Raw genomic sequence first — 25,301 nt, 5'->3', positions numbered from 1 at the left:
TCTAAGAATTCAAAGACAGAGACACCGTCAGAAGTGACGTTAGTCACAGTGAACGCCTGCGCAGTGGCGTCAGCCTGACTTCGGGCAGTCCTTCCTGCATCCCCTCAGAGAGCACGGTCAACATTAGTTTGCAGTGCGTCCAGAAAAAGACACGTATTTGCATCTGCTTATTTTCTTTGCCTAATTAAAAAAAAAGCAATGATCTGTTCCAGTACAAAATAAAGCAGCTGCTTGGACACAGTACATGTAATAAAAATGATTTTAATCAGAAACCGGAAATCAAAATTATAAGCTTAGCATATTAATGAACAGTAGAGGGGGACCATTCCCCCCAGGGAAGCGTCCATTGAACTCTGCTCTCTGGAAGAAAAACATACATTTGAAAGCTCAAATCAATGAACAGGAATGAGTAAACAGGACAGTTTCCCCATTGCATGGGCTTAGAAAACACATGTGCTCTCAAAGGCCCTCGATGTTTCTTGAATATCAACATTATTTCCAAACTATACGAATATGTAGAGAAAATCTTGAGACATTTAATAGCAAAGTGAGGAGTCAAAATCCACTCAATGGTGGTGAGGTTAATCCCCCACCCCCAAATATGCAAGATTCAATTCCATTTTCAAAACTATAAGAGTATAAAACAATGAGAACTCTTCTACGGTCAAACTTAAATAATACATCCTGTCTAGCTATGGAGGCAGGCTTTGCGACATAGTAATCTGAAACCAAGAGCACAAGTCACCTTCCATTCGTTTATAGGAGTCAGTGTCTCGTTTCTGTCACAGGGCTCTGCTTTCCTCCCTAGCCGCCTCTCCCAGGACTCACGCTCTACGCGGCCCGCACTTGCAGATCTCTGGGCCTTCCCTCATGTTGGTGGGGCCATCTGTTAAAACTCGGCTCTTAGGCTGACTAACCTAATCTATCTTCTATTTCCATAATTATTCGTACTTGCATCTACACTTGCACTTGCCACCCTGAGTGAAATGATCTTTTTATTTGATACCTCCTTCTTCTGGGTGTAAGCAGATATCTGGCCCATGCTGGGCCAACCTGCTTCTGCTTTGAGAAACTGGAGTCAGTACACAGAAAGTCTTGTCCATCTCTCCTGGAGGTGTGAACATGAACGACTTAGGAAAATTAAGTCTTTAAAAAGGAGGGAAAAGGAAAGACAATGCAGACTTTAAAAAGCAAATGAAGGCCTGAAAGGGCAAAAAAGGGTAAACATTTGGTCATTGACAGTGGCTGTGTTCAGAAATGAGGTTCAGTAGGTGCCTTGATTCTGTTAGATCCCAATAGGTCCTTCTAAGAAATATCCCAATGGACACGTTTTTTAAAACATGTTTTTTCTCAAGCAAAAGACCTAAGATGTTTGCATTCAGGAAGCACTTAACATTGATTAATAAATGAATCTATGTCCTTTAAAAATCAGTAGCAAAACCCAAGAAAGTCACTGTAGTGAATCCATTCCGATGCACAGCGACCCTATAATACAGAGGATACCTGATCCAAGACTGTAACTCTTCATGGAAGTAAAAAGCCTGGTCTTCGATGAGCTCTCTAATGATTGTAGGCAAAATTTAATCCAATTTTTGTTTGGGGTTTGTTTTGTTTCTCTCTAGCCTAGATGCTTTTCATCAATGTTTGACTGAAATTCCAACCACTTTAGTAGCCAAAAACCCAGAAAGGAAAAGTAAAAACATCAAAGTGGACATGAACAAGATTTCCTCCTTGTTCTACTGAGAATCCTCTCATTATAGTACCTTGCTTTAGGATCAGCCTCCAATTCCAACACACCCCTAATACAAGTACACTCATTCTAGGGGGGGGGGGAAGATAAAAAATGATAGTACAGCTTCATAAGATTTCAAATATAGACCGTAGAGGAATCATCAAAAGATATAGTACAACTCCACTTTGCCCTCCCATCTCAGGGACAAGAAAAACAAAGATGCTGGAAGGTAAACTCTCTGGTCCGGAGGCCACCGAGCCCAGTGTTCGCACCATGCAGGCGTGGGTCTTTCTTTACCTTACCCATGGTGGCTCTCATCTCTGTGCACTGGACATGGTGGTGTCATTTGTGGAAAAAACAAACAAGCTAATCAATAACTTTATATTGTTCAGGTTTTTCATAAATGGCAGAAAAGAACAATAATGGGTTTTAATGTTCAAGACATTCTGTTCTTTGGTCACAAACCATAAGACACCAATACTTTCTACACAAAGATCTAAATTGCCGGCAACCATCCTCCACTGCCCTGAAAGGTCTCTGGGTCTTTGGCAGCTGTCGCTCACATGCTGGGAAAAAGTCATCAGCCTGGGGGTTAACAGACAGTCGCTCACTCTCTCTGCACGAAAAACACCAGTGCACATGAAAAAAAAAATTCAACCAAAACTATTTTTTTTCACCAAAAATTTCAGTATGGATTATAACTCCTTTCGCAGTCAGAAAAAAAATTACTTAGGGAGTCAAATGCAGAGTATGAAAAAACAAAATCTATGACAAAGACAACTGTCATGAACAAACAGCCCTCAATAATGGGAAGTATCGGATATTCACCAGGTTTATCAGTCTCTCAGTACACGCTACTGCCTTTCCCTCCATCCAACTCTGGTTGCTTAGTTGTATTTGTTCCATTTTTTTCAGTTTATGGTATATTAATTGCCTTCATCCCCTAACAATCCATACTCCGTTTCCTTTAAACACTTTACCGATACTTTTAGAGGTTCCGTCGTTAATGCCAGTCACCTCCTGGAGAGGGCTCCGCAGGGTGATTTCAAAATCAATAAGCACTTTCTAGCGTGTATATAAAGTAATTAAGATCATGCTTTGAATAATATGAATTTTATTAAAAAGTCAAACCATCTACAACACATGAAACAAACTTTCCTAGATTGTTTTAAGGCCATCTACCTAAAAAATTAGAAAATTAAGCCGTTATTGTTTGATTTTTTCAACTTTCTAATTTGTTTATAATAGACTGATGTTTTTTTCCATAGCAATTCTCATTACATTAATAATTTTTAATGAAAAAAGTCAACACAGTCTCAGAAACCAAAGCTTCACTTTTTAAGCAACCTATGAAGGCAGTGGAATTCATCAGTTAAAAATAAAGTATTAACACACAGATTCTATTATCCTGCTAAACTCTGATGAACTTTCTATCAATACTATGACTGTGTCTGCTTTTAATCTACTTCCATCTACAATATTATAAAAGCACATAAAAAAGGAGAAAATAATAATATAAACAGGTTAAACCAAGAATTTCACTTTCCTTCATAAATATGGCAAAGAGAAGGTGAAAACTACAGAAAGAAAATATTTTCACAAATAGACCTTCTGCACTGGACGTGCATAAAATAAACTTGAGCAGACTGGAGGGGCTACATCGGACCCCTACTATTGGTTAGAACCCACTCTATATTATAGGTGATTTTATACCGTTTTTAAAAGTATTTACTCATGTGTTCCTCAAAGTATCCCCCTGGGGTAGGTACTAGTACTTTTGAATCTTTTTTATTGTGAATTGGGTCAAGATGTACAGAATAATTAGTTTGCATTCAATCATTCATACACATTTTGTTTCATCTCATTGACAACAATCCCTTCAATGTGACATCAATTGTTCCCTTCCTTGTTTCCTGTTCCTACTCTTCCTTCTCTCCCAACCCTTCTGAATTCTGGATAAGTAGCAATATCACGGCCAGTATTCGTGCCATTTTACACAGGAGTAAATGGGGCCACGGAGCTTGAGTACTTAGGCCACGGTCATGCACAAGCTGGGAAGCAGCACAGCAGAATCAGAACACGAGTACTCTGGTATGCTGTGTCCATGCTCCTTATAGGCTTGTGTTGAGTTAAGATTTTAAGCCATATATAGAACTCAAAATATGATTCCTGGTCCTTGGGAAGTGCCCACTCATTAGCTATCAAGGGTCCCAAAATGTTGATCACCATAAAAATCCGAATCACGATGCTTACTTCTGAATTACAGGCGAATTCCCAATCATTTGTATTTCAACAACTCTGTTTTCCTTTTGTGGAACAAAAGGTCACTCAAAACTTCAATTAGCCAAAAAAAAAAAAAAGTTTCTTTTAAGCATTGTTACTCTTAGGATTGCATTGCATCCAATCTACAAAATACAGTCCCAGATGAAACCATGTGCCAGACAATTTGGGGAACAACATACTGAAATACTAGCAGTTCCACCAAATTCTCTGAAATTACAATGAGCTACTTCTTGTTGCAGAATAATGAAATGTGCTTGTGAAATAATTATTCACACATCCCCTGTTTACAGTGTTCAGATGAACTGATACTGCTTTTATTAGTGACCCCACAACTTCTCAGCAGGCTATAAAAATACGAAAGTGCTTCAAAATGAAGGTGCCCTGGAGGCAGTGTCAGGTAAGCAGTAACCAGCTCATCACAGCCATGGGTCCCAGCGGACCCACTGCTCAATAGGAGAGAGATACAGCTGTCCGTTCCTGTAAAAATTTAGTGCCTCGGAAGCCCAACCTGGGGCCACTACGAGTCAGAATCAGTTCAGAGCCAGTGGGACTGGCTTTTGACTTTCTCCGTAGCATTGAATGAATGTGCAAAGAAATGAGCAGCAACCCCCTACAAGTACCCTAAAAGCTCTGCTGTGCCAGAGGGGGGGGGAGATGTCTGGTGGCCCTTGAGTCACAGCTGTCACACTCTTAACCACATGGGCCAGAGGTTGAGGATTCCATCTGGTGACTGCCAAGTGGCTGGGAAAGCAGGAGGCCTGCCATCTTCTTCCAAATGCCTGGTGACAGAACAACATGCCCTTCGGCAACGGCTACATTTGGAGCGCTTTCTCCTTCAACACCCGTCCCTGCGTCCCTGCGTCCCTGCGCATCCTGCTGGAAAGCAGATGCCTGAGCTTGATGACTCTCCTCTGAGAGGAAAGAGCTCATCCACCACCCACCGGAATTCACAGAGGATCAGAGAGTGCCAGGAGCCGTTACCCAAACAAAATAAACCCCCACGAGCGAGCAAGGGACTGTCAGCAGTTAGGGGCTCCATAAATTACCAGGGATTTCACCTCCTTAGCATGGAATTAATTTGGAAGAAGCATTTGGTGTTAACTTTTGAATGAAGCCAAGATACATTTTGTTGAGATTTGCTATAAGGCTGAGCTCAAGTCAAGCACCAAAGTCAATTTCAATAAGCTTGCATATAAAGGCTTGAAGGCAATCCTTGCTTTACCACATAACTCTGTATGCAGTTTCTACCAGTTAAGAAATACAGGGGGGGTGGGAGGGGCCTCTTCAAATTGTCTATTTCACAAACACAAAAAAAGAGCACTTTTCAGGTTAAGTTCCACATTTGAGAGTGGACACTAAAAAAGTCCTTTGGGAAATCACCCCATAACAAATCACGAAAAGCACAATTGTCCGCCAAGAAAACTCAAACCCCAAACCATGTCTGACTTCCGAGATGAGGAGGCCTGCTAGTGTAGTGGACTTTCCACTCTTATAAGCAAGTTCATCTCGGAAACTACAGGGGCAGTTCGATAGGGTCACTGGGAGTCAGAATCAACTGGAGGCAGGAATGATTTTGAGTGCAAGTACTGAGCTACTCTTCCAAGGGACAGGTCATAACTCAGAACCCAGGCAACACCAAACTGCTGCAGCAGTCATTTGTTTTAGAAATATGTCCCACAGTCCCTACCACTTCTGTCTATCTTGCATCAAAACACCACCACGCGGGTCACCTTCCGCAGGAAAACCTGTCCGTGCACATCAGAGGACGGCTGCCTAGTCATCACCGTCCTCCCTCACCAGCGCCTTCACCCTGTACCCCTCCAGTCTGCGCTCCAGAACCCCGAAGGGGACAGACTGTGAGGGAACACTATACTCAATTTGCTACAGCTAGAAAGCCTGTAAAGGCTGGAGACTCATGTAGGACAAAGTCCGCAGGAGACGGTCATTTGGAGGCCATGTCCAAATGTTAAGGTTGTGGGTATAAACCATTATAAAGTTGTGAAATAAAACTATCTTAATATGAGTTATGTTCATTGGTTTGGTCTGGGCCCATTTTAAAACACAGCCTCGAAGCTGCTGCTTTCTGAATCCACAAGCACCATGTTCCTGCCTCCCCAGGTCGCCCAGAGGTGTGGACGCAGCCCTCTAAGAACTCCATCTAAAGACCGGCGTATTTGTACCACACACACGAGACAGAATCTCATAGCTGAGCGTGACCTAGTATCTCCAAATAAAGAACAGGGATTGACTACGTGCCGAAAAACTCCCTGAGCAACTGAAGACTTTGGAAAGATGTTTTAAAATAAAGTTTAGTCGCGATCTCCTTTAATGAAGTGGTTGGTGTTCTTCATGAGGAACCATCTCCTAGGGTTACACTCACATTAAACATGTATTAATCTCACATTGCAAGTGAAATTAAAAGTGAATGAGGAATTCACTAAACAAATATGAACCAGAAAATTTTATTTTCACTGTCAGATGTATTCTCAGTATAGACATTAATCCCACACTTGGTGCATTAGGTCATTTTATTCTGAAGGCAGCAGCCTACCACACTGATCCTGTCCCATCTGACATCACTGTGTGGGAAATGCTGGGGAAAGGGCGTGGGCACAAGAGAATCCAGATCTTTTTTCTGCCACCTGTGCATCTCACTGCACGAGCTACACTTCCCTCAGCACTGGTCCGAGGGCTGGTAATAACGCTCAGAGACCCATTTTCTCTACTCACAATTCCCTATGTGAGGAATCACAGTTCAAAGTCCAACCTCAGTGGTTCAATCTGTTTAGTATCTATTATTACTGTGGGGGGAAAGACTGCAATGCCAAGTGTACAGAAGTAAAACATTAACCTGACACTCAAAGATGTGTTCCCCCTTCTATCTGCGAAGGTCAAAATATTGCTATGCCTCCATCAGTGCCCTGAACCTTAATGACCTTACCGTAACGGCCACGTTGTCCTCTGTGCCCACCCCGTCTCAGCTTCTTGGTTTGCAGGCCTAGCTCTGTGAGATACTTACCAGGAAGGTTTGGATGATCAACTGAGGTAAAATATAACCACCGTCTCATTCATAAAGGAAGCAAGCCTATTTTAGGTAAAAGCAGTATGACTGCAAACCAGAAATGTTCCATAAGGGTAAGACTATTTAGTTCACTGTCAAATTTCCAGGACCAAAAATACTTGGCACTCAGGAGATGTTGTAGAAAAAATAAGTGATCCAAAGCAGACCCTACAGAGTGGCGGAAGCAAAGTAGAATATCTACCAATTTGCCGAGCAAAGAACTGTGTCCGATGCATATTATATTAACTATGGTTTAAGATGCAAAAATAAAAAGACTGAGTTACATACAAGAAATGAAAACAAGGCTGCTTCATGTAGCATTCACCGAAGTTTCCAATGTGAAAGGGGCAGTGGGTCCATGGGTATATGAACGCTGAGGCGCCGAAAGAGCGAAGAGAAGTGTTCACATACTAAACACATCTCCCGTCACGGGGAGCAACTCAGCAAAAGCAGCAAACCCTGAAATGCAATGTGACTCCAAGGGCCTCTATGGTCAGTCCTAGTCGTTGAAGAAGAAAAATACATGCCTTAAGCTGAAATGCTGAAGGACTCCATGGGCACAATACTGAAAGACAAAGGAAGCATCGATTAAGACGTAAGGACACACAGGGGCACGCCGTAAAAAGAACTGGGTGACATTCAACCGTTTCAAAAGGCAACATATGATCCCGAGCCAATGGTAACAAAGGAAGAAGTCCAAGCTGCACGGAAGGCACTAGCAGAAAGCTGCTCCGGGAATTCACAAAATCCCAAGTGAAATGTTTCAACAAGCTTATTGTGGTATGATCTATTGTCAAGTTGAGACTTACGGGTGAAAGGGTTAAGTTTAGCCTGTCAATCAGGTGGCAGCTTCATGACCTCATTTGGAGGCACTAAGGAGATAAATAGCTCACTGGAGGCAGGGCACACGCTCACTCCCTGCGAGACATAACTGACGAGTCTGATGGGGCTACGCTGATGCAGCATGAGTCCCTGAGCTGGAGGAGCCACGTGGAGACCCACGGCAATGCTGGGATGCTTACGCTGCCACTGGATCCACAAGACTTTTCACCTGCTGCCCCGTGATCTCCCTGTATCAGACATCATTGTATGTGTTTCGTGAGTCTGAAGAGGACTTTATAGATGGGTATTGGACATATGGGCTAATATTGGACTTATGGACTTGATCTGGACTCAGCTGGAATGTTTCTCAATATTCAATTGCTCTTATATATGAAGGTCTTTCTTTTTTTTTTGACATCATTTTATTGGTGGTTCATACAGCTCTTATCACAATCCATACATCCATGTGTCAAGCACATTTTTACATATGTTGCCATCATCCTTTTCTTTTTTTTTTTTCTCTTTTCTTCTTTTACATTTTATTAGGGACTCATACAACTCTTACCACAGTCCATACATATACATACATCAATTGTATAAAGCACATCCATACATTCCCTGCCCCAATCATTCTCAAGGCATTTGCTCTCCACTTAAGCCCCTTGCATCAGGTCCTCTTTTTTGTGTGTGTGTCCCTGGATTTGTTTCTCTAGTCTACCTGGACTAACACACTGATGAAGTACAGGTAGCATTCACTAGTCTACACCAAGAAATTTGGAAGACCACTACCTGGCCAATCAACTAGAAGAAACTCATATTTGTGATCATTTCAAAAAAGATGATTAAAAATGTAGAAATTACCAGATGTCATTAATATGGCATGCAAATAAAATTTACTGATGATAATTAAAAAGCAGTTGCCAAAATATGTCGATAGGGAGCTTTTAGAGCTTCATGACAGATTCAGAAGAGTATGTGGAATGAGGGTTATCACTGCTGAAATCAGATGGAAATAGGTTGAAAGCAGGGACTCTCAGGGTGTTGTTCGTGTCTTATGGACTGTGTAAAGGCATCAGACTGGTGAATAACAAGTTCCAGATAATGTTGCAAAGAAGGGAAACTCCAGAACACTTACTCATACTCATGTGGAACTTGTACATGGCCAAGAGGCTGTGATTAGAAGAGAGCAAGGGAATCCTGCAAGGTTTCAAATCAGGAAACCTGTGCATCAGAATTGTATCCTTTCACCAGACTTACTCAGTTTGCATGCTAAGCAAATTGTCAGAGAAGCTGACTTTATGAAGAATATTGCTGAGTTATATTTTACTGTGCCAGCCTGGCCAAGAAACACACATAGGGGTAATTGAAGGGCGGAGAGATAAATGGCTTGGTGATCCTCGCCTTTCTAGTTCTCAGGTCTCTTGCTTTCTGATGGTCAGACCAGGGTGCAGCTGCTGCCTTAGCCAGTTCCCTGCTTCAGTTGGCAAGGCTCACTTCCTCCAAGACATTCCCGAGGAGAAACCACATGGGACCTATCCCAATGCAGCCCTGGATGCTGGAACAGCCATGTGGAGACCCATGCCAGTGCGGAGATACTTACACATTCACTGATGCGGCTTTCCTCCTGCAGTCGGCATCATAGTGTGTGTTTTGTGGGATGGAGGAGGACTTTGTGGATTGGTGTCGGACATATGGATTAATGTTGGACTTGTGGGCATGGGTCGCACTGGGTTGGGATGTTTTTTGATGTGCACTTAACCTTTATATAAAACTCTCTCTTATAAATGAGTTTCTCTGTGGATTTGTTTCTCTAAAGTACCCAGACTAACACAATTGTACAAACCTCTTTGAAGACTAAGGTGTGCCTGGCCCAAACCATGATATTTTCCATCACCTCACATGCATGTGAAGTTTAAAAAATGACCACAGAACAGTTGGGTTTATTTGGATTATGGTGTTTTCACAGAAAATTGAATGTGCCATGACCTGCTGGAAGACCTAGAAAATCTGTCTTGAAAGAAGTACAACTAGAATGCTCCTTAGAAGCAAAGAGGGTATGACTTTGTCCCATATAAGGAAAGACCAGTCCCTGGAAAAGGACAGCGTGCTTGGTGAAGTAGAACAGAAGAGAAACAGAGGCTGATCTAAACAAGATGGATGGACAGTGTCTATAATACTAGGTCCGGATAGAACTTCAGTTGTGAGGACCCCACAGGCCTGGGAAGTATTTTTGTCGATTGCACATAACAGGGTTGCTAAGAGTTGGAGCCAGCTTAAAAGCCCCTAGGGAAACAGAAGGGTTTTCAATGTACTTTTCACCTATAAGCCAATCACCAATTCACACACTGAAACAACTGAATACATGAATTGCAATAGGAGAGGCCTTCTCTGTGCTTGGTCATGACTGAAAGCAATACTTTACCTTATAGTGCTTGGCCAGCTATTTGCTGGCCTCATCTCAGTGCATGCATTACAAACATGTGCTAAACTCAAAGATGGAAAAAAATCTGGGACAAACTCATTCCCAAGAGATGTATCATTTCATAATGCATCCTGGTATTAAGACGCCCACACAGGCGTAATGGTGCTGAACTAATAATAATAAGCTCTCTCTAAAACATACCCCAAATCCATCCACAGCTCTTAAACTCAGTGGTTACCCTGCCTTTCTTTTCTCAGTGTATTCAACACCCCCCTGACCCTCCTCCCTGGTTCACACTGGCCGCTTGCGTAACACGATAGGAGGCAGAGTGAATGTTCTTAAAAAGAAATGTGATCTCTTCTCCACTTAAAAAACACAACAAAAACCTTCAAAGTCTTCCTGTTCCACTCAATAAAACCCAAACATTTCTTTTTAACTCACATGGCCCTCCATTCCCTGGGTCCTGCCCATTCTACTAACCTCATTTCCTTCTACTCCCTAATTGCTCAGGAGTCTCACCCTGGGCCCTCTGTCAGATCCTTTCAAGGCTGGATCCTTCCCGCAGGCAAGTGTCTCAACCCAGATCTCCTTACTCAGGGAGACCTTCCCCAATCTGCCAACCTGAACTCCCCAGCCCAACCTACCCCTTTCTCTCACACCAGCACATCCTGCTTTACTGTCACCAGAGCATTTAAATTGCTCGTTCATTTGCCCATTATATGTGGCACATTTTCTTCTCTGAAGAAAGATGGGACGATCTACTCCTGTAGTTGCAGTCTCAGAGACCCACAGAACAGCGCTACCCTGTCCTGTTGTTGTCTCTGCAGGTCAGCATCAACTCCATGGCGGTTTGATTTGGTTTGGGTCTTCCTCTACTGGAAAGGAAGCTACACAAGGGCAAGCACCTGTGGGATACAGAAAGGTTATTCTACAGGTTGTACCCCATATTGTACGCCAAACTTAAGATGCTGCTTGCTAACACATGGTCAATGGCTGTACACCTGGAGGTCAACGGCTTAAAGGTTATCTCCCTGAGGATATCAGCCATTTAGAGCAATCAAACCCTAGCGTCTGTCCGAACCTGGGTAGGGGCCACTCCCTGCTGATAAGGATAGTGGATTGTTCCCCTAAAGCAGAGTCCAAAGACAAGGTCAAGCCAACTCAGGGAGGACCGAGGTTAGGCTGCCATCTTGATTTTCCAGTCTGCCCATCTTGTCACATGGGTACCCCTAGTGCCTCCCCTTCCTATTGTGTGTACATCCCTAGCTTGTCCCCCTCCTATTGTACATACACCCATTGTACAACCTGTCACGATGTAATTAGGGGGGCTTGCACATACCCTAAGTATATATAAGCCATGATCAGAAATTTATTTTCTCCCTCTCTGCTGATCTGGCTGCTGAGATCATGGTTGTCCAGGAGGTGAGCAATTGCATGCTTTATCTTATCTGATGTCTCTTTAATTTTACTCCTCAATTACACAACCACCCCTTGTACCCATTCGATTGTGGGGGCTGGTACCCTTGTCTTCATGTCTGCATGAAGACATGTCTGCAATATGGTAAACTGATCATTAAGCTGATTCTGACTCAAAAAGCCCTACAGAACTGCCTCCCATAGCCTACAGTGCCCAACTTTCATGAAGTGCTTGGTGAGTTTGAACTTCCAACCTTTCAATGAGCAGCTGGGCACTTAACCACTCAGCCACCAGGGCTCAACAAATATCTGTTGATGAATGGATGGATGAATAAGGCAAAGGAGGGGCTGAGTGGAAACAAAGACTTTCAAAAGAAAGACTGATAAGAGACCACACAGGAGGATTAAGAAGCTATCTGGCATGATCTTATGAATAGAAAGAATGTGCACATTTTAAATTCTGACTTACACATGGCTTGAGCTACTTTAGAGGCCACTCAAAGTAGGAGTGGCTTCCTGTGCTGATGAAGCTGTGTTAACTGTCCTGGTTGAGTATTTAAAAACACACACCCAAGGCCACAAAGGCTTCAGAAACCCCCTGAAGACTTTTCTGCATCCTCAAAGCCAACTTTGAGAAGCACAGTTCCCTGAGCTTGCTCCCAAAGTGAGGCCACAATAAATTCAAATCAAACATGAAGAGGGGGAGCGGGGAAGAGAGGGCCTATCAAGACCCCACCCACAGGATACGATCGCACCTGTGCTCTGGGGCCGGGGCTCTTCCCAGCGCTCTGCTTCTCTTAATCGAGACCACACAGACCCAGCCGCACTGCACCCTCTTGCTTCCAAAGGCCAGCAGATAAAGAGGCTTCCTGCTAGTTTCCAAGAGCTGTCCTTTGCTTATCCAATACAGGACAAGGAGGGAGGGAGGGAGGGAGGAAGGAAGGAAGGCAATGAAATTACGAAGAGCTTAGCCCAATGACCACTTCCCAGTCAGCACACACTGCCCCAGGTAACGATGACAAGGTACCCAGCCCAGCACCTCATAGTGGACCACGGAGCTCCTGGAGACACTGGCAAGCCACTTGTCTTGGTTTCCACTGGCAACGGGGAGTGGCAGGCACCCCAAGCTCCTCTGTGAGGCAACCGATGCTTCCCATTCTCCCGGTGTGAGTGTGCCGGAGTCGAGAGCTGGAGGGTCCCAGGCTGCTGGGGGCTGCAATGATGGGCAGCCCCGTTGCTCCTGTTTGGGCAGAGAACCAAAGTCACACGAGGTCAAATGGCACCGCCGGGCTTACAAGAAGAAACAGCAGGACTCTCCTCCCCATCGGTAACCTGCCATCTCACAGCCTGCTCTTCAGTTTCTGGAATTTACCATCAATTTTTTTAAATAGCATATCCTATACTATAGTTTTCTGCGGGTTTTTTCTTCTCAATTTTAGGCCATATCTAATTGACTTCCTATTAGATAAGATTAGAATTCATTTCGCTTACAAAATCCCCTGCACCCCATCCCCCTCCCCTCAAAAACACACTCTCCACTCATTCTCTAAATACATGTATCCATACTTCTCGTGTGAGTGGTGTTTCATGTTTACATTGTTATAATTTTGTAAAACATTGTTCTTAGCCCAATCCCTAGACATACCCTGACATTTTTATTTCTTGATTCCTCTAAGATACAATTTATAACCATTAGATCAGCAAACGTGAGAACATTTCACACTAACAAGTAAAGGTGAGAATGTGGAGCAAAAGGGATTCTCACACATGGCGACAATCACTGCCAAGTCCCTGTCTCCGTGCAAAGCACCGGGAAAGCACGTGCCCTCCTGCCAACTCCATGTCTGCGTGTGTGCCTAGAGAAATCCTCACCCATGCGCACAGGCACACGCAGCAGAGTGCCCAGGGCAGCACAGGTGACGACAGGAAAGTATATGGTACTTTATCCAGAAGAATGGATAAATTATGTATGTGGTATTTAAAATGAGTGTTAAATATATCAACATTGATGAGTCTCAAAAACTTAATGTTAAATGGGGAGAGGGGAAAGACTGCAACTATGTAAGACAGCGCTATCTGATATTCACTAGTCTACATATGAAATAATACCACATGTGTATGTATGCACATACATGTGTATGTATGCACATGCCAACATAGAAATGAAGGCTTCAAATGGAGGGCCCTGGCTACCTCTGGGGAGAAAGGAAGGGAAATGGCATCGGGATATTTTCTTCCCCATGTGTTAGAAATTATGCTCTAATTATTTTTTATTTTAAAGAAAGGGGTTGGGGGGCAGGAGCGCAAGCTCACGTTCAAACACCCATCTCTCAAAACAAAACTCACTGTCATCGAGCTGATTCCAATGCACAGCGGCCCTATAGGACCAGTTCAAACTTCCTGGTGGGTTTTCAAACTATAATTCTCCATAGGCGTAGAAAGCCTCATCTTTCTCCCGTGAAGCAGCTGGTGGTTTTGAACTGCTGGCATTGCAGTTAGAAGCCCAACATGAAAGCACTAAGCCACGATGGTTCTGTATTTCACTGAAAATGTTTCTAAGAGATAACATCAAAGAAAAGCAACCCCCCTCTATTGCTGTGGTTTCGTCTCCCCACGTGGGAACGAACGCTTCTGCACAAGGAATCCTGTTTCTAACTTTTGGTTTTGTTACCATTGCTTTCCTGCTGCCTAAATCAGATGGAGGAAGATCTCAGGAAAATCACAAAGTGCCAAGATGCTTATTCGAAAGCAGCAGACAAGCCAGGAGAAAACGATGCATGTGCGTGCATTGTTCTGAGAAAAACACGCAGCTTTGTGAGGTTTCCCACAGGGGCCCTTGACCGCAAGCCACTCCGAACTGCTGGTGTAACATTCTCATGGTACAAACATGAGGCCAGCCCCACAGTAGCAAGTGTTCTGGGAAGCCTCCCAAGTCCTGCCCGGTACTGGCCATGTGGCTCTGGAGGCAGACAGACCCAAGGGCGGAATCCTGGCTCCATTCCTCAGTAGGTATTTTATGTTGGGCAGGTTCCCCTGCACACGTCAGCTCCGCACTCTGCAAAACAGCCCCTACACCTCATAGGGTTGTTGAGAGCATTAAATAACCACAAATGATGTGGCACGGGGCCCGGCACCGCACCAGCACCCAAGAAACACTGTAACTGATCAGGTCCCCAGAAACAGACTATCCTGCCAGCTGCCCTGTCCTCCCCGCACTCCTCACAGTTGGAAGCAGTGGTCCATGTGATTAATTCTCAGCCTCGCCATCTAGGGTGGGAGCCTTAGGTGCCTTGTCCTCAGCACACATACAATACGCACGTGCTGAAGAGTAGCTAGGAAGAAGAAAGAAATAATGACTACTTCCAGCTATGGAGCGCTTCTGGGGGAGAAAGCCAAATTCCTCTCTCTCTCTCTCTCTCTCTCTCTCTCTCTCTCTCTCTCTCTTTCACGAGTATTAGTTGTGCAAGTTGACTCCTAAGCTACAGATGAGCCATATTATTCTTCCCATAGACTTTCCAGTAGCTGATTTTAATGGGCAAGGAACACTGTTAAAGGAAGAAAGAAGAAAAGCAACCTCAATTGTTTCCCCTTGAAGAAAGCAAGTGAGCAGTGTCAGAAGAGAGGAAGAAGTGGGCAGGCCAGTCACCAGACCCAGGGGACCTGACTCCAAGATGACATTAATGTAGCTCTGGGCCGGACCTACTGAGAGCGCCTGCAGTCAGCTGCCACGTCTCTGTGCTGCCAGAAAGGAGGTGGGAAGCAGGTACAAGGAAAAGTGGGAAGCAAGAGCAGTTGACTGCTTGATCTCTCCAACGAAGGCTGACAAGGCAATTACTCTCCACAGTAGAGAGGTGAAAAAAGAGAAAAGGGATTCTCATCAAAGTCACAGAAGAGTATCAGGCTCATGGTTTTCTTGGCATGAGCTTGGGCCAAAATGATAACTGGACACTTTCCGTGTCTCGGATTTCCTAAGCGCTATTTAAATTATCTCCAAGTATCTCAGGACCAGGCAAGCAAGGGCATTTGATAACTCATCTAGCTTGTGGCCGTGCAATCGTACAGTTCCTATCATTACGCCGGCAAGTGAAAGGGAGCAGACGATGGGGGGCTGCGTGTAATTGTTAGTGCCGAGGGCCTGGGAAGCTGAAGCTCATCAGATCCTTCAACCTGGAGCATGCTTCAGTCATTCCCTTCATCTCTGCACTCACAGGGTGAAGAACGCCCTCTAATTTGTTTAATGAAAATGAACCACTAAGCCTTGCATTCAATTCTACTAGGAACCACCCAAAATTTTAAGTAGCAGCAACAGCATCACTTGACTAGAGGAACAGGCTCCAGGTTAGCAGTGAGTGCTCTTTGATGGACATTTGTTTGAATGTAAATGTTGCCTTCGTTGTCCAGTGCTGCTGAATCAGGAATATCACAAGTGGCTGACTTTAGCAAACAGAAATTTATTCTCTCAGCACTTCAGGCTAGAAACCCCAATTCAGGGGAGGGGGGCAATTCTAAGAAAAAGCTCTTGTTCTCTGTCAGCTCTAAGAGAAGAGCCTCATCTCCTTTATCGTCTGTGGGCCCACTATGTCTTGTAGATCTCCATGTGTCTTGGAATAACAGATTATAAATCAGGATCAAAAATGGTTAAAGATACAGTTCTTCAGTCAGGACCGCTTCTTTGCCATGATCACAGACAGGCCATTCTTTCTGTATTTCAGTCCTCTATCCAGCCCACTCCAGTTCCCACTCTGCTTGGGCAGGTGTTACAAAGCTCATTAGCTCCATGGACAGGTGGCCAGAGTTGCCCCACCGTGCCAGCAAGCTTTTAGCCTGCAGGCACTTGCTGTCTCGCTCCGTGGGTTGGCACACCCACTGCACCGTCTCCTGCCACTCTTCCGGTTCTGCCGCTAGTGGTTCTTAGTTGCCGCTTCTCACTGTCTTGAACCATTCTCCAGTACTAGAAGGGTCTAGAAGGTTCTCAGAGCAAGGACCCCAGGTCCAAAGGATGCCCTTCACTCCTGCCTCTTCTTCCTTGGTGGTAGCGAGGCCCCCAGAACTCTGCTGACTTGTGCAATCTCTTTGATATCTCAAAAATACAAGCTCATCTGGTAGATTGTGTCTTGATTAATTAATATAACTGCTTCTAATCCTGTCTCATTAATATCATAAAGGTTAGGATTTACAACACATAGGATACACATCAGATCACACAATAGAAGATGATTACACAATGCCAGGCAGGCATCAAGGTCTAGTCAGTTGGAGGCATTTTGGGGGGCAGGTGGGGAGTCGTGCGGGGGAGGGTGTAGGACACACTTAAATTCATAACAGAGATTCATGACCAGCTGTGAAAACTGTATTAGCATTTGAAGCCACTTATGTCCTAAGATTTTCTTCTCGAGACTGAGTCAGAATCTACTCGGCTAAGCACAAAAACATGCAACTCAACCAAGAAAATGGTATGAGTTTGCAGTTCTCATAGATACTTTTCCACTCCCAAGCCTGGCGCCATAAACACGACTTCCTCGTTCTCGCTGGTTTGGGAAGTGAGAGAGTTGCACTTACATTAGTAAATCCTGTTCACTGTACTAGTGTCTACACTGAAAATGCATTGAACAACGGGTCCTACTTTTATTTATTTTTAAATGAAAGCACATTGCAAACCCCTTGTTTCAAATAACCCCTCTCTGGAATATGCAACGGCATGAGGTGAAAACTTGAAAATGACTTACGAGTTCTCTTCCTTGTGGGAGAGGGAGAAGAGATCATAAACCAAGCACACTCCAAACACCGTGAGGCCGGTCTCTTTCACCAGCATGGCGCAGGTCCCCAGAGCCAAACTGAGCAGCAGGAAAAAGGGAGACGTCGTGGGAGGGAAGCATTCTCCCACGCGGCACTGATCCAGACTCCTGAAAAACAAGGGCGAGTCTTTCAACCCAAGAAGAAGCATGGGTGACTGGAGATACCCCCTTTGAAAGATGAAGTTGAATAGAAACATTTTATTCTATGTAGTTATATAAGCAACAAGGAGTTTTATTGAGCATCGTTGTCACAGAATTATTAAAAAGTTCAAGGATGAGGGAAAATTGCTATCCAACCACAGAGGATCTGGTAGATACATGATGGTGTATGCAAGCAAACACCAGGAAGCCACTTAAAATACTATCAACAATGTATACTTAGTGACACAGAAGATGTTTCCGTGAATATATTTTAAGCAAACAAGCTAGGTTACTAAGCAACACCCAGGGGCTGTGGAGCCAGGGTCCCTGGGTTCGAATCCCAGCTCTGCAAACTTAACGGAGTGTCGTGTGGCAAACTGCTTTACCTCTCTGTGCATCAGTTCCCCGCAGAGTGAAACGGGACCAAAGCATTGCTGAGAGGAGTCAATGGATTATTAGAGGCACGTGTTAGCCCAGCATCATCATGATCCCGGTGTAAATGGCTCTGCGTGCCACGATTCTCATCTTCAGTCTCTTCCTTTGGCAAGTCTGGATTTTATGTACGAGGGGAAATGTATTATTTTTTTCTCAGTGGCGTTTGTACCATGGATTTTTCAACAGCTCCTCAGTGTGGTACATGTTTCCTTTCACCTCACAGAGTAGAGCCCTCACTTTCCCGTCAGCAGTTGCCACACCCCTGTGCTCTTCTCCTTGGGCGTCTCCTGAGATGTCTTGCCTTTGGTGTTTTGTCTTGGAATAACTGCGGGAAATGCTAGAGAGCTGCCTCAAATCTTAGATTTGTAAAAGTGGGAACAGCTTGCTCCACAGAAGCCTGTAAGCTTCTGGCTCATTCTAACCCAGGTAGGAATTAGGCCTGATCTTGTAGCCAAATATATCAACCCCAACTGAAAAAGCCCAAGAGAGCACCTTTGGGAGGGGGCGGGGAAGAGAAGTGAACATTCACCTTATTGTAAAATCATAATAAATAAAGATAATTAATTCCTGAATTAGGGGTTTTGAAAAGGTTTTCACAATGTAATTTCAGACAACCAGGAGGTCACAAAGCCACAGCCAGGAGGCAAGGAGGGGGTCCTCACTTTAAAATAAAACTTCCCTGAAAAACCTAGGCCCCCAAACAAGATGTAGTTTATTTCATCCTCAATCCAAGGCCAAATGGTTTCTTTAAAAGGGTTTCCTCAATGTTGACACTACTGGCCAGATAATGTCTTGTTTGTTAGCTTTCTGGGCCAGCAAGGACGTTGTGCAGTGTGTAGTAGTACCCTTGGCATCTACTCACTAGGTCAGTATGATCCCCCAGATGTGGTACCCCAAAACATCTCCAGACACTGACCTATGTGCCTCGGAAGGGGAAGAGAGAGAAAATCACCCCAACTGAGAATCACTGGTTACAACAGTGCCTCTCACACAGTTACTGGGGTTGTTAAGGAGCCAATCTGAACATCAAGGTTCACAAATCCCTAGCCAGGCATCCTCCCAGAAAGAATGGCAGTAAAACAAACAAACAAACAAACAAACACACCCCCCTCTTTTGCTTTGTCTAGACCAGTCTTTAAGCCACCTGCTCCCACTCAGAGTCCCTTCTAACTCATCCCGCTTCCTGGTGCAAGGATGGCTACATTGCACGATCACAGTAGAGTTCAGCAACGCTACTGTCCCTGCAGCCTCTTATTTCAAGCTCTGAGCTACTCTGGTGAGGATTACAAACAGAATAAAGAGAAATCACTGAATTAGGTGACAACCAAAAGGTACAGTCCAATTTAAATAATCACCAGTATGTAAATGTAATAAAAGGCTGCACCCCCAGTATATTTTGGCTCACAGGGGAAGATTCCAAATTCCATTTATGGCAATAAAATAAAATGGAGTAATAGTACACCAAAACACGAGCTTGTTTCCCCAGCGCTGGGAGGTCACTGCCCTCATGAAGCTGTGATACTGTTTAGAATGTGGCAGGGACAGATGGCAACCCAGGATCAGGGAAGGCGAGGTTTACTTCTCCCTGGGCTCTAGAGAGCGCATGAAGAATCCCGCTGCTGCCGGGAACACTGCCCTCTCTCCCGGGCTGATGCGCACAGTGTGCACACACAGCAGACTCTGAGGACCCCAGAGGACAGCGGGGTGCAATCCCAGAGCCGGGCTCTAACAGGCGGCATACATACCTATTGTAGGAGAGAAAGGTCAACAGAAACAGCAGACATGCTAGCACGTCAGCTCTGCCGACGATGCCAGCCACCTGAAAATGTAAAACAAACAACATCAGAAAATCAACCTCCAGAAAGCCAGTACCAGGCCAGGGCATGCGGCTAACCACCTGCCACTAGCATGCACCTTCGAAGTTTATAGAAGGGAAACACGAACGGGGGTGAGTTTCCATGCTTGATTTCATTTTTAACCTCTACTATAGAGGGTTAATTCAGAGCAACAAAGTTGACTGACTGGTTGAGATACTCCAGAGTATCTCTTGAGTAGTGACTGAGTGTCACACGCTGGGCTACTTTCAAGGTACCAAATGGTATTTACAGAGGACTGGGGTGGGGGAATAAATTGAATAATAAATAATTCTCACATGAATGGGAATGAGTGTGAAGGCAAGACTGCCACGTGCATGTAGAATACAGAGTGCTTTTCTCCAGGTGTATCTTATCCCTGCCACCAAAAGGCCTAGAGTGAGAGAGCGCAGCAGCTGAGAGCGACTCTGGTCCGAACTCCAAGTGACCCCCCCCCCAAAGAAAATATGGGTTGCTCGGAGAAGTGTCCGATTCAGGGATTGAGGCTGCAGAGAGAGCGGAGCGGCTCGGAGCATCTCATGTCAGGAGAGAAGGAAGGGGTCAACTAATGACAGGTTCATGGAAGAAGGCGCAGCGGTCACTGACAAGTACGCTCGTTGGCCACATCTGAGACAGGCTGAATATTAAAATTAGGACAGAAACGAATTATAAGTCATTAGAAAAAATAATGATCTACAAGACAAAATGGAGTATCAATGAACACACATATCAATTCATACATGATGCATATTCACTTACAGTAAGCAAGTGAACGGAGGAGACGCCAGTCTTTCTTACACTAAGAAAAGTTCATGAAAGTGCAGGGAGTTGGGAGAGTTAGAAAATAACTATTGTGAGTAAAGACTGGATGAAAACGAGAAACAGCAAGAATTATTCATGTAGACATATTGGAGCTCTATTACTTTGTTGGTGAATTTGAAAATATGTTTGACCATTGTGGAAAGTGATACAGTGCTACTGAAAACAACTGGGAATAGAAATACCATACACCCAGCAATACTTTCGCTGGGCACATACCCCAAAGAAGTAAGAGACAGACACAGACAGAAGCAGGTTCTCCTGTGTTCAGTGTAGCACAGATCACAAGTCAAGGAGCCAGAAGCAGTTGAAATGCCCATCAGTTGAGTGGATCAAGGAACTCTGCTACATCCACACAACGAAACACTGCAACTCTAAAACCAGCGACGAAGCCGTGAAGCATCTCGTGACGTGGATGAAGCCCAGAAACCGGTATATGGAGGGAAGCATGTCAAGCACAAAAGGACAGTTATTGTACAAATCCACTACTACGGGGATGAACACCAAGATGAAGGCAGGCTTCCGCGCTCAGGTCAGGTCATCTTCAAATCCAGTCTCCCAAGCAATGAGGCAGAGAGCCTCCGAGTGCCCATAAAAACACATCATCACCTCCTTTAGATGTACATGTAAAACACCAACTTGACAGAAGAGACCTCACGTCCTCTGTGGTCAGGTTCTCAAGAATGGAGAGGGGACAACAATCCCGTTGCTTCTACACAACACTGTACACTAAGGTCACTCCAAATCAACAGACATGCCTACAAGGGTGATAAGTGGACCTTACTGGAAATTCAAGTCAGGACATGGAGGGGGCAGGTGGGGGTGTATATATGTCTTAGGTAATTACACTTCTGTTGGTGGGCAAGCCAGGTTGAACACCCTCCCACTGGGGGGAAAAAGCCCCAATGATACTTATATAGAACCCAAGGGTGAGGGGATACACCCAGTACCATGTTCCTAATTGGACACCTTTGACATAGTGTCTACCCAATCCTTGGTAAACCAGGCCATGGGTTATAGACTACTGGGGCTGTAGACTGGCTTTTTGAGGCGTACGAACTCTTCATAGGCCAGAACACCAGAAGGGTTCTCTATGGAAATCCCACTAAACAAACTGGGATTTACCTCAAACTTTTATGTAGCAGATTTAAGTAATTAACATATTCCCTGGTATGTGAGCCTGAAATATCCTACTGCAATGGTTCTCAACAGGGCAAACGACCCTTTCACAGGGGTCGCCCAATTCATAACAGTAACAAAATGACAGTGATGAAGTCGCAACAAAAATAATTGTATGGTTGGGGGTCCCCACCACATGAGGAACTGTCTTAAAGGGCCATGGCATCAGGGGTTGAGAACCACTGCCCTAGTGTGAGAGGCAGCAGATAACTATTATCCCAAGGGTCTGGAATTGGTGCCATTGGACTTTGGTTCAGATCTCTTGATTTGAGGGTGCTCAATGAATGATGGCCCAGGATTGCTACCATATATTTATTATTTTAATGTGCTCCTTGCTTTCTTACAACATGTATTAGTCTGATAGGCATGGTTCTGCCTTTGTGAATGAGTGTTATGGAATGTTTGTGTTATCACCATCCCCACTGTTCGTGTAAGTTGTGTCCAGTCACCTAAGTGTTTAATCTGTACAAATCGACAATTCTGTGTTGCAGGCTGAAAAGTCAGCTTACACATGTATAATTTCCCTTTCTCAACAGTGTTTTAAATTCTATTAGATAGCGTTATTAATAACACTATCAAGAGAATTACCATATGGCCCATGGGGATGGTTTATAATGTTCTCTGCCATAAAATGATAGTGATGTCTTTAAACCAGAGACATTTATAAACTATAAATATATGAATGAATTTGGGGCTCAAATTTAATTCTAGCCTCAATCATAAGAATTGATGTTTCTTAATATTTAATATTTTATTAAATGACCCGACTTAATGTTTTCCCCCAATGAGATCACTATAATAAAGTGTGGTGAAGAAACCAGATGGGGCCTGACTATCAAAAATAATAGCATCTGGGATCTTAAAGACTTGTCTACAAGGAAGCAGCCATCTAAGTGAGGCATGTCAATTAAGATCACATGGAAGAAGCACATCAGGCGATGTGGTTCAAGGATTGTTAAGTAAAATCCAAATCCAAAGGAGGGAATGGTATCGAAGCTTAAATTGCGAGCACCTGGTTTGCAGAAGGCTCTGGATCAGAGTAGAAGCCCAAAAATCCACCGGCAGGGTTCCCCCATGGATGAAGGCCCTAGTGAATCCTCGATGATCATAGTTAGGGATGCTAACAGCCTTCCATTGGACGAGGACATGCTCATTATGGTCAGGTTCATTAAGACAGATGCAATTCGGTTCACTGTAATACTGTTTCATTGGAGCTCCCTTTGGACCCATTTTACAGTTGTTTCAGTTTTTAACATTATCTGCTTTCTTTTTGATAGAGGTTTTTGTTTTGCTTTCTGATGTTTTATATATGAATTATATAATGCTTAGCTGTATGATATGTTTTATATATGATATATGATCATATATATATGATTTTTATATGAAATCCAGATAGGTAAAACTATAGACAGTTACTAGATTTACTAGATAACCTAAGGGCATAGCAGGGAAGATTGAAGGGAAATACAGAGTTAACAATGAGTACGCAAAAAAAAAAAAATTGATTGTGGTGACAAATAATTCTTTTTTTTTTTTTTTAACAATTTATTAGGGGCTCATACAATTCTTATCACAGTTCATACATATACATACATCAATTGTATAAAGCACATCTGTACAGTCCCTGCCCTAATCATTTTTTTCTCCTCTTTTCTTTTTTTACATTTTATTAGGGACCCATACAACTCTTATCACCATCCATACATATACATACATCAATTGTATAAAGCACATCCATACATTCCCTGCCCCAATCATTCTCAAAGCATTTGCTCTCCACTTAAGCCCCTTGCATCAGGTCCTCTTTTTTTTTCCCCTCCCTCCTCTTTCCCCCCTCCCTCATGTGCCCTTGGTAATTTATACATCGTTATTTTGTCATATCTTGCCCTATCCGGAGTCTCCCTTCCCCCCTTCTCTGCTGTCCCTCTCCCAGGGAAGAGGTCACATGTGGATCCTTGTAATCAGTTCCCCCCTTCCAACCCACTCACCCTCCACTCTCCCAGCATCGCCCCTCACACCCCTGGTCCTGAAGGTATCATCCACCCTGGATTCCCTGTGCCTCCAGCCCTCATATGTACCAGTGTACAGCCTCTGCCCTATCCAGTCCTGCAAGGTAGAATTCGGATCATGGTAGTTGGGGGGAGGAAGCATCCAGGATCTGGGGGAAAGCTGTGTTCTTCATCGGTACTACCTGACAAATAATTCTTAATTTGATGGAACAATTAAATGATATATGAACTATATATCAATAAAACTATTTCTAAAAAGGTATACTATAATTGAAATCATATACCAATGGATAATCTTTCAATGCAATCTGGGTTAATTTATATATAATAAAAGAAATTCAAATAATTAAAAAGTTATTTCTCATGTAGCAATGATAAACACTCTAAATAAATTTTGTTGGATTCTTTGAGACTCAGAAATAATTAATGGATGCTAAAATAACTTTTGTGAAAAATTTGATAAGGCATAGAGTATCTTGCATAGTTTCAAAGTACCTACTCACTGCTTACTGTTAGCTGGACAAACATAAAGAAAATAATCATTATACTGTGAAGAAACTGGATTGCACCACCTTACACCTTGATCGTGTTATCAAAATCAACGTGACCAATAAAGGGCAGAAAGACATTGCAGGCATCCCCATGCGATCTCCTGAGAAGAGCACAGCGTTGCTACTGTTGAGTCTAGCTAGAAAACATACCCCGAATCCGATTATGAGAAGACACAGGCAAACTCAAGATGAGAGAGGGTCGATAAAATATTCATGTACATGTCCAGAATGATATATTAACAATAAAATGAATGTGTTTTTATTGTGGTCAATATACGTTGAACATAAATTATTTACCATCTCAACAATGAAATTAGTCATGTTCATTATGCTGTTCAATCACCACCATTATCAGTTTCTAAATTTTCCCCTCACCCTTAATGGATGCTAAATATCCCCTAAAAAAGAGGAGTCTCCCTTTTCCTCTCCCTCCCACCCAGCCTTATACAAACCAACTCATTTGTATCAAGTGGAGTCTGACCCATAGCAACCTTATCCGGTTAGCTTCCACACCTGTCAGCCTTTACAGAAGCAGACTGTCTCCTCTTTTTCCTCTGGTGACTTTAAACCCTCAACCTTTTGTTAAACAGCAAGTGACTATCCAATGCTTCTGGAGGGTTCTTTATTCACCCCAGTAAGCACTAATAAACTTTGGTGTCTACACGCTTGACTATCCCACATATTTTAAAACATTAAGCAGTATGTGTACACATACACGTGCGCACGCAAAAGCGTCAAAAGTTTGTAGGGAAATTTACCTTCAAAGCCCCCTCAAATGGTGAT

General features: G+C 43.7%; 1 protein-coding gene across 1 annotated transcript in view; it reads right to left on the bottom strand.

Moving 5' to 3' along the window:
- Nucleotides 1–25,301, bottom strand: part of TMTC1 (transmembrane O-mannosyltransferase targeting cadherins 1) — a 314,438-nt gene that overhangs the window by 262,978 nt on the left and 26,159 nt on the right. The window contains exons 3-5 of the mRNA XM_075551917.1: nt 19,853–19,926; nt 17,463–17,639; nt 12,776–12,976 (exon numbers count right to left, since the gene is read on the bottom strand). Coding sequence (XP_075408032.1) covers nt 12,776–12,976; nt 17,463–17,639; nt 19,853–19,926 — 452 coding nt within the window. The remainder of the gene's footprint in view (nt 1–12,775; nt 12,977–17,462; nt 17,640–19,852; nt 19,927–25,301) is intronic.

The sequence above is a fragment of the Tenrec ecaudatus genome, chromosome 6, assembly GCF_050624435.1.
Source record: "Tenrec ecaudatus isolate mTenEca1 chromosome 6, mTenEca1.hap1, whole genome shotgun sequence".
In the NCBI taxonomy this organism is placed as follows: Eukaryota; Metazoa; Chordata; class Mammalia; order Afrosoricida; family Tenrecidae; genus Tenrec; species Tenrec ecaudatus.
Note: the sequence above shows the minus strand (reverse complement) of the source record. Positions and strands in the feature narration are given on the sequence as shown.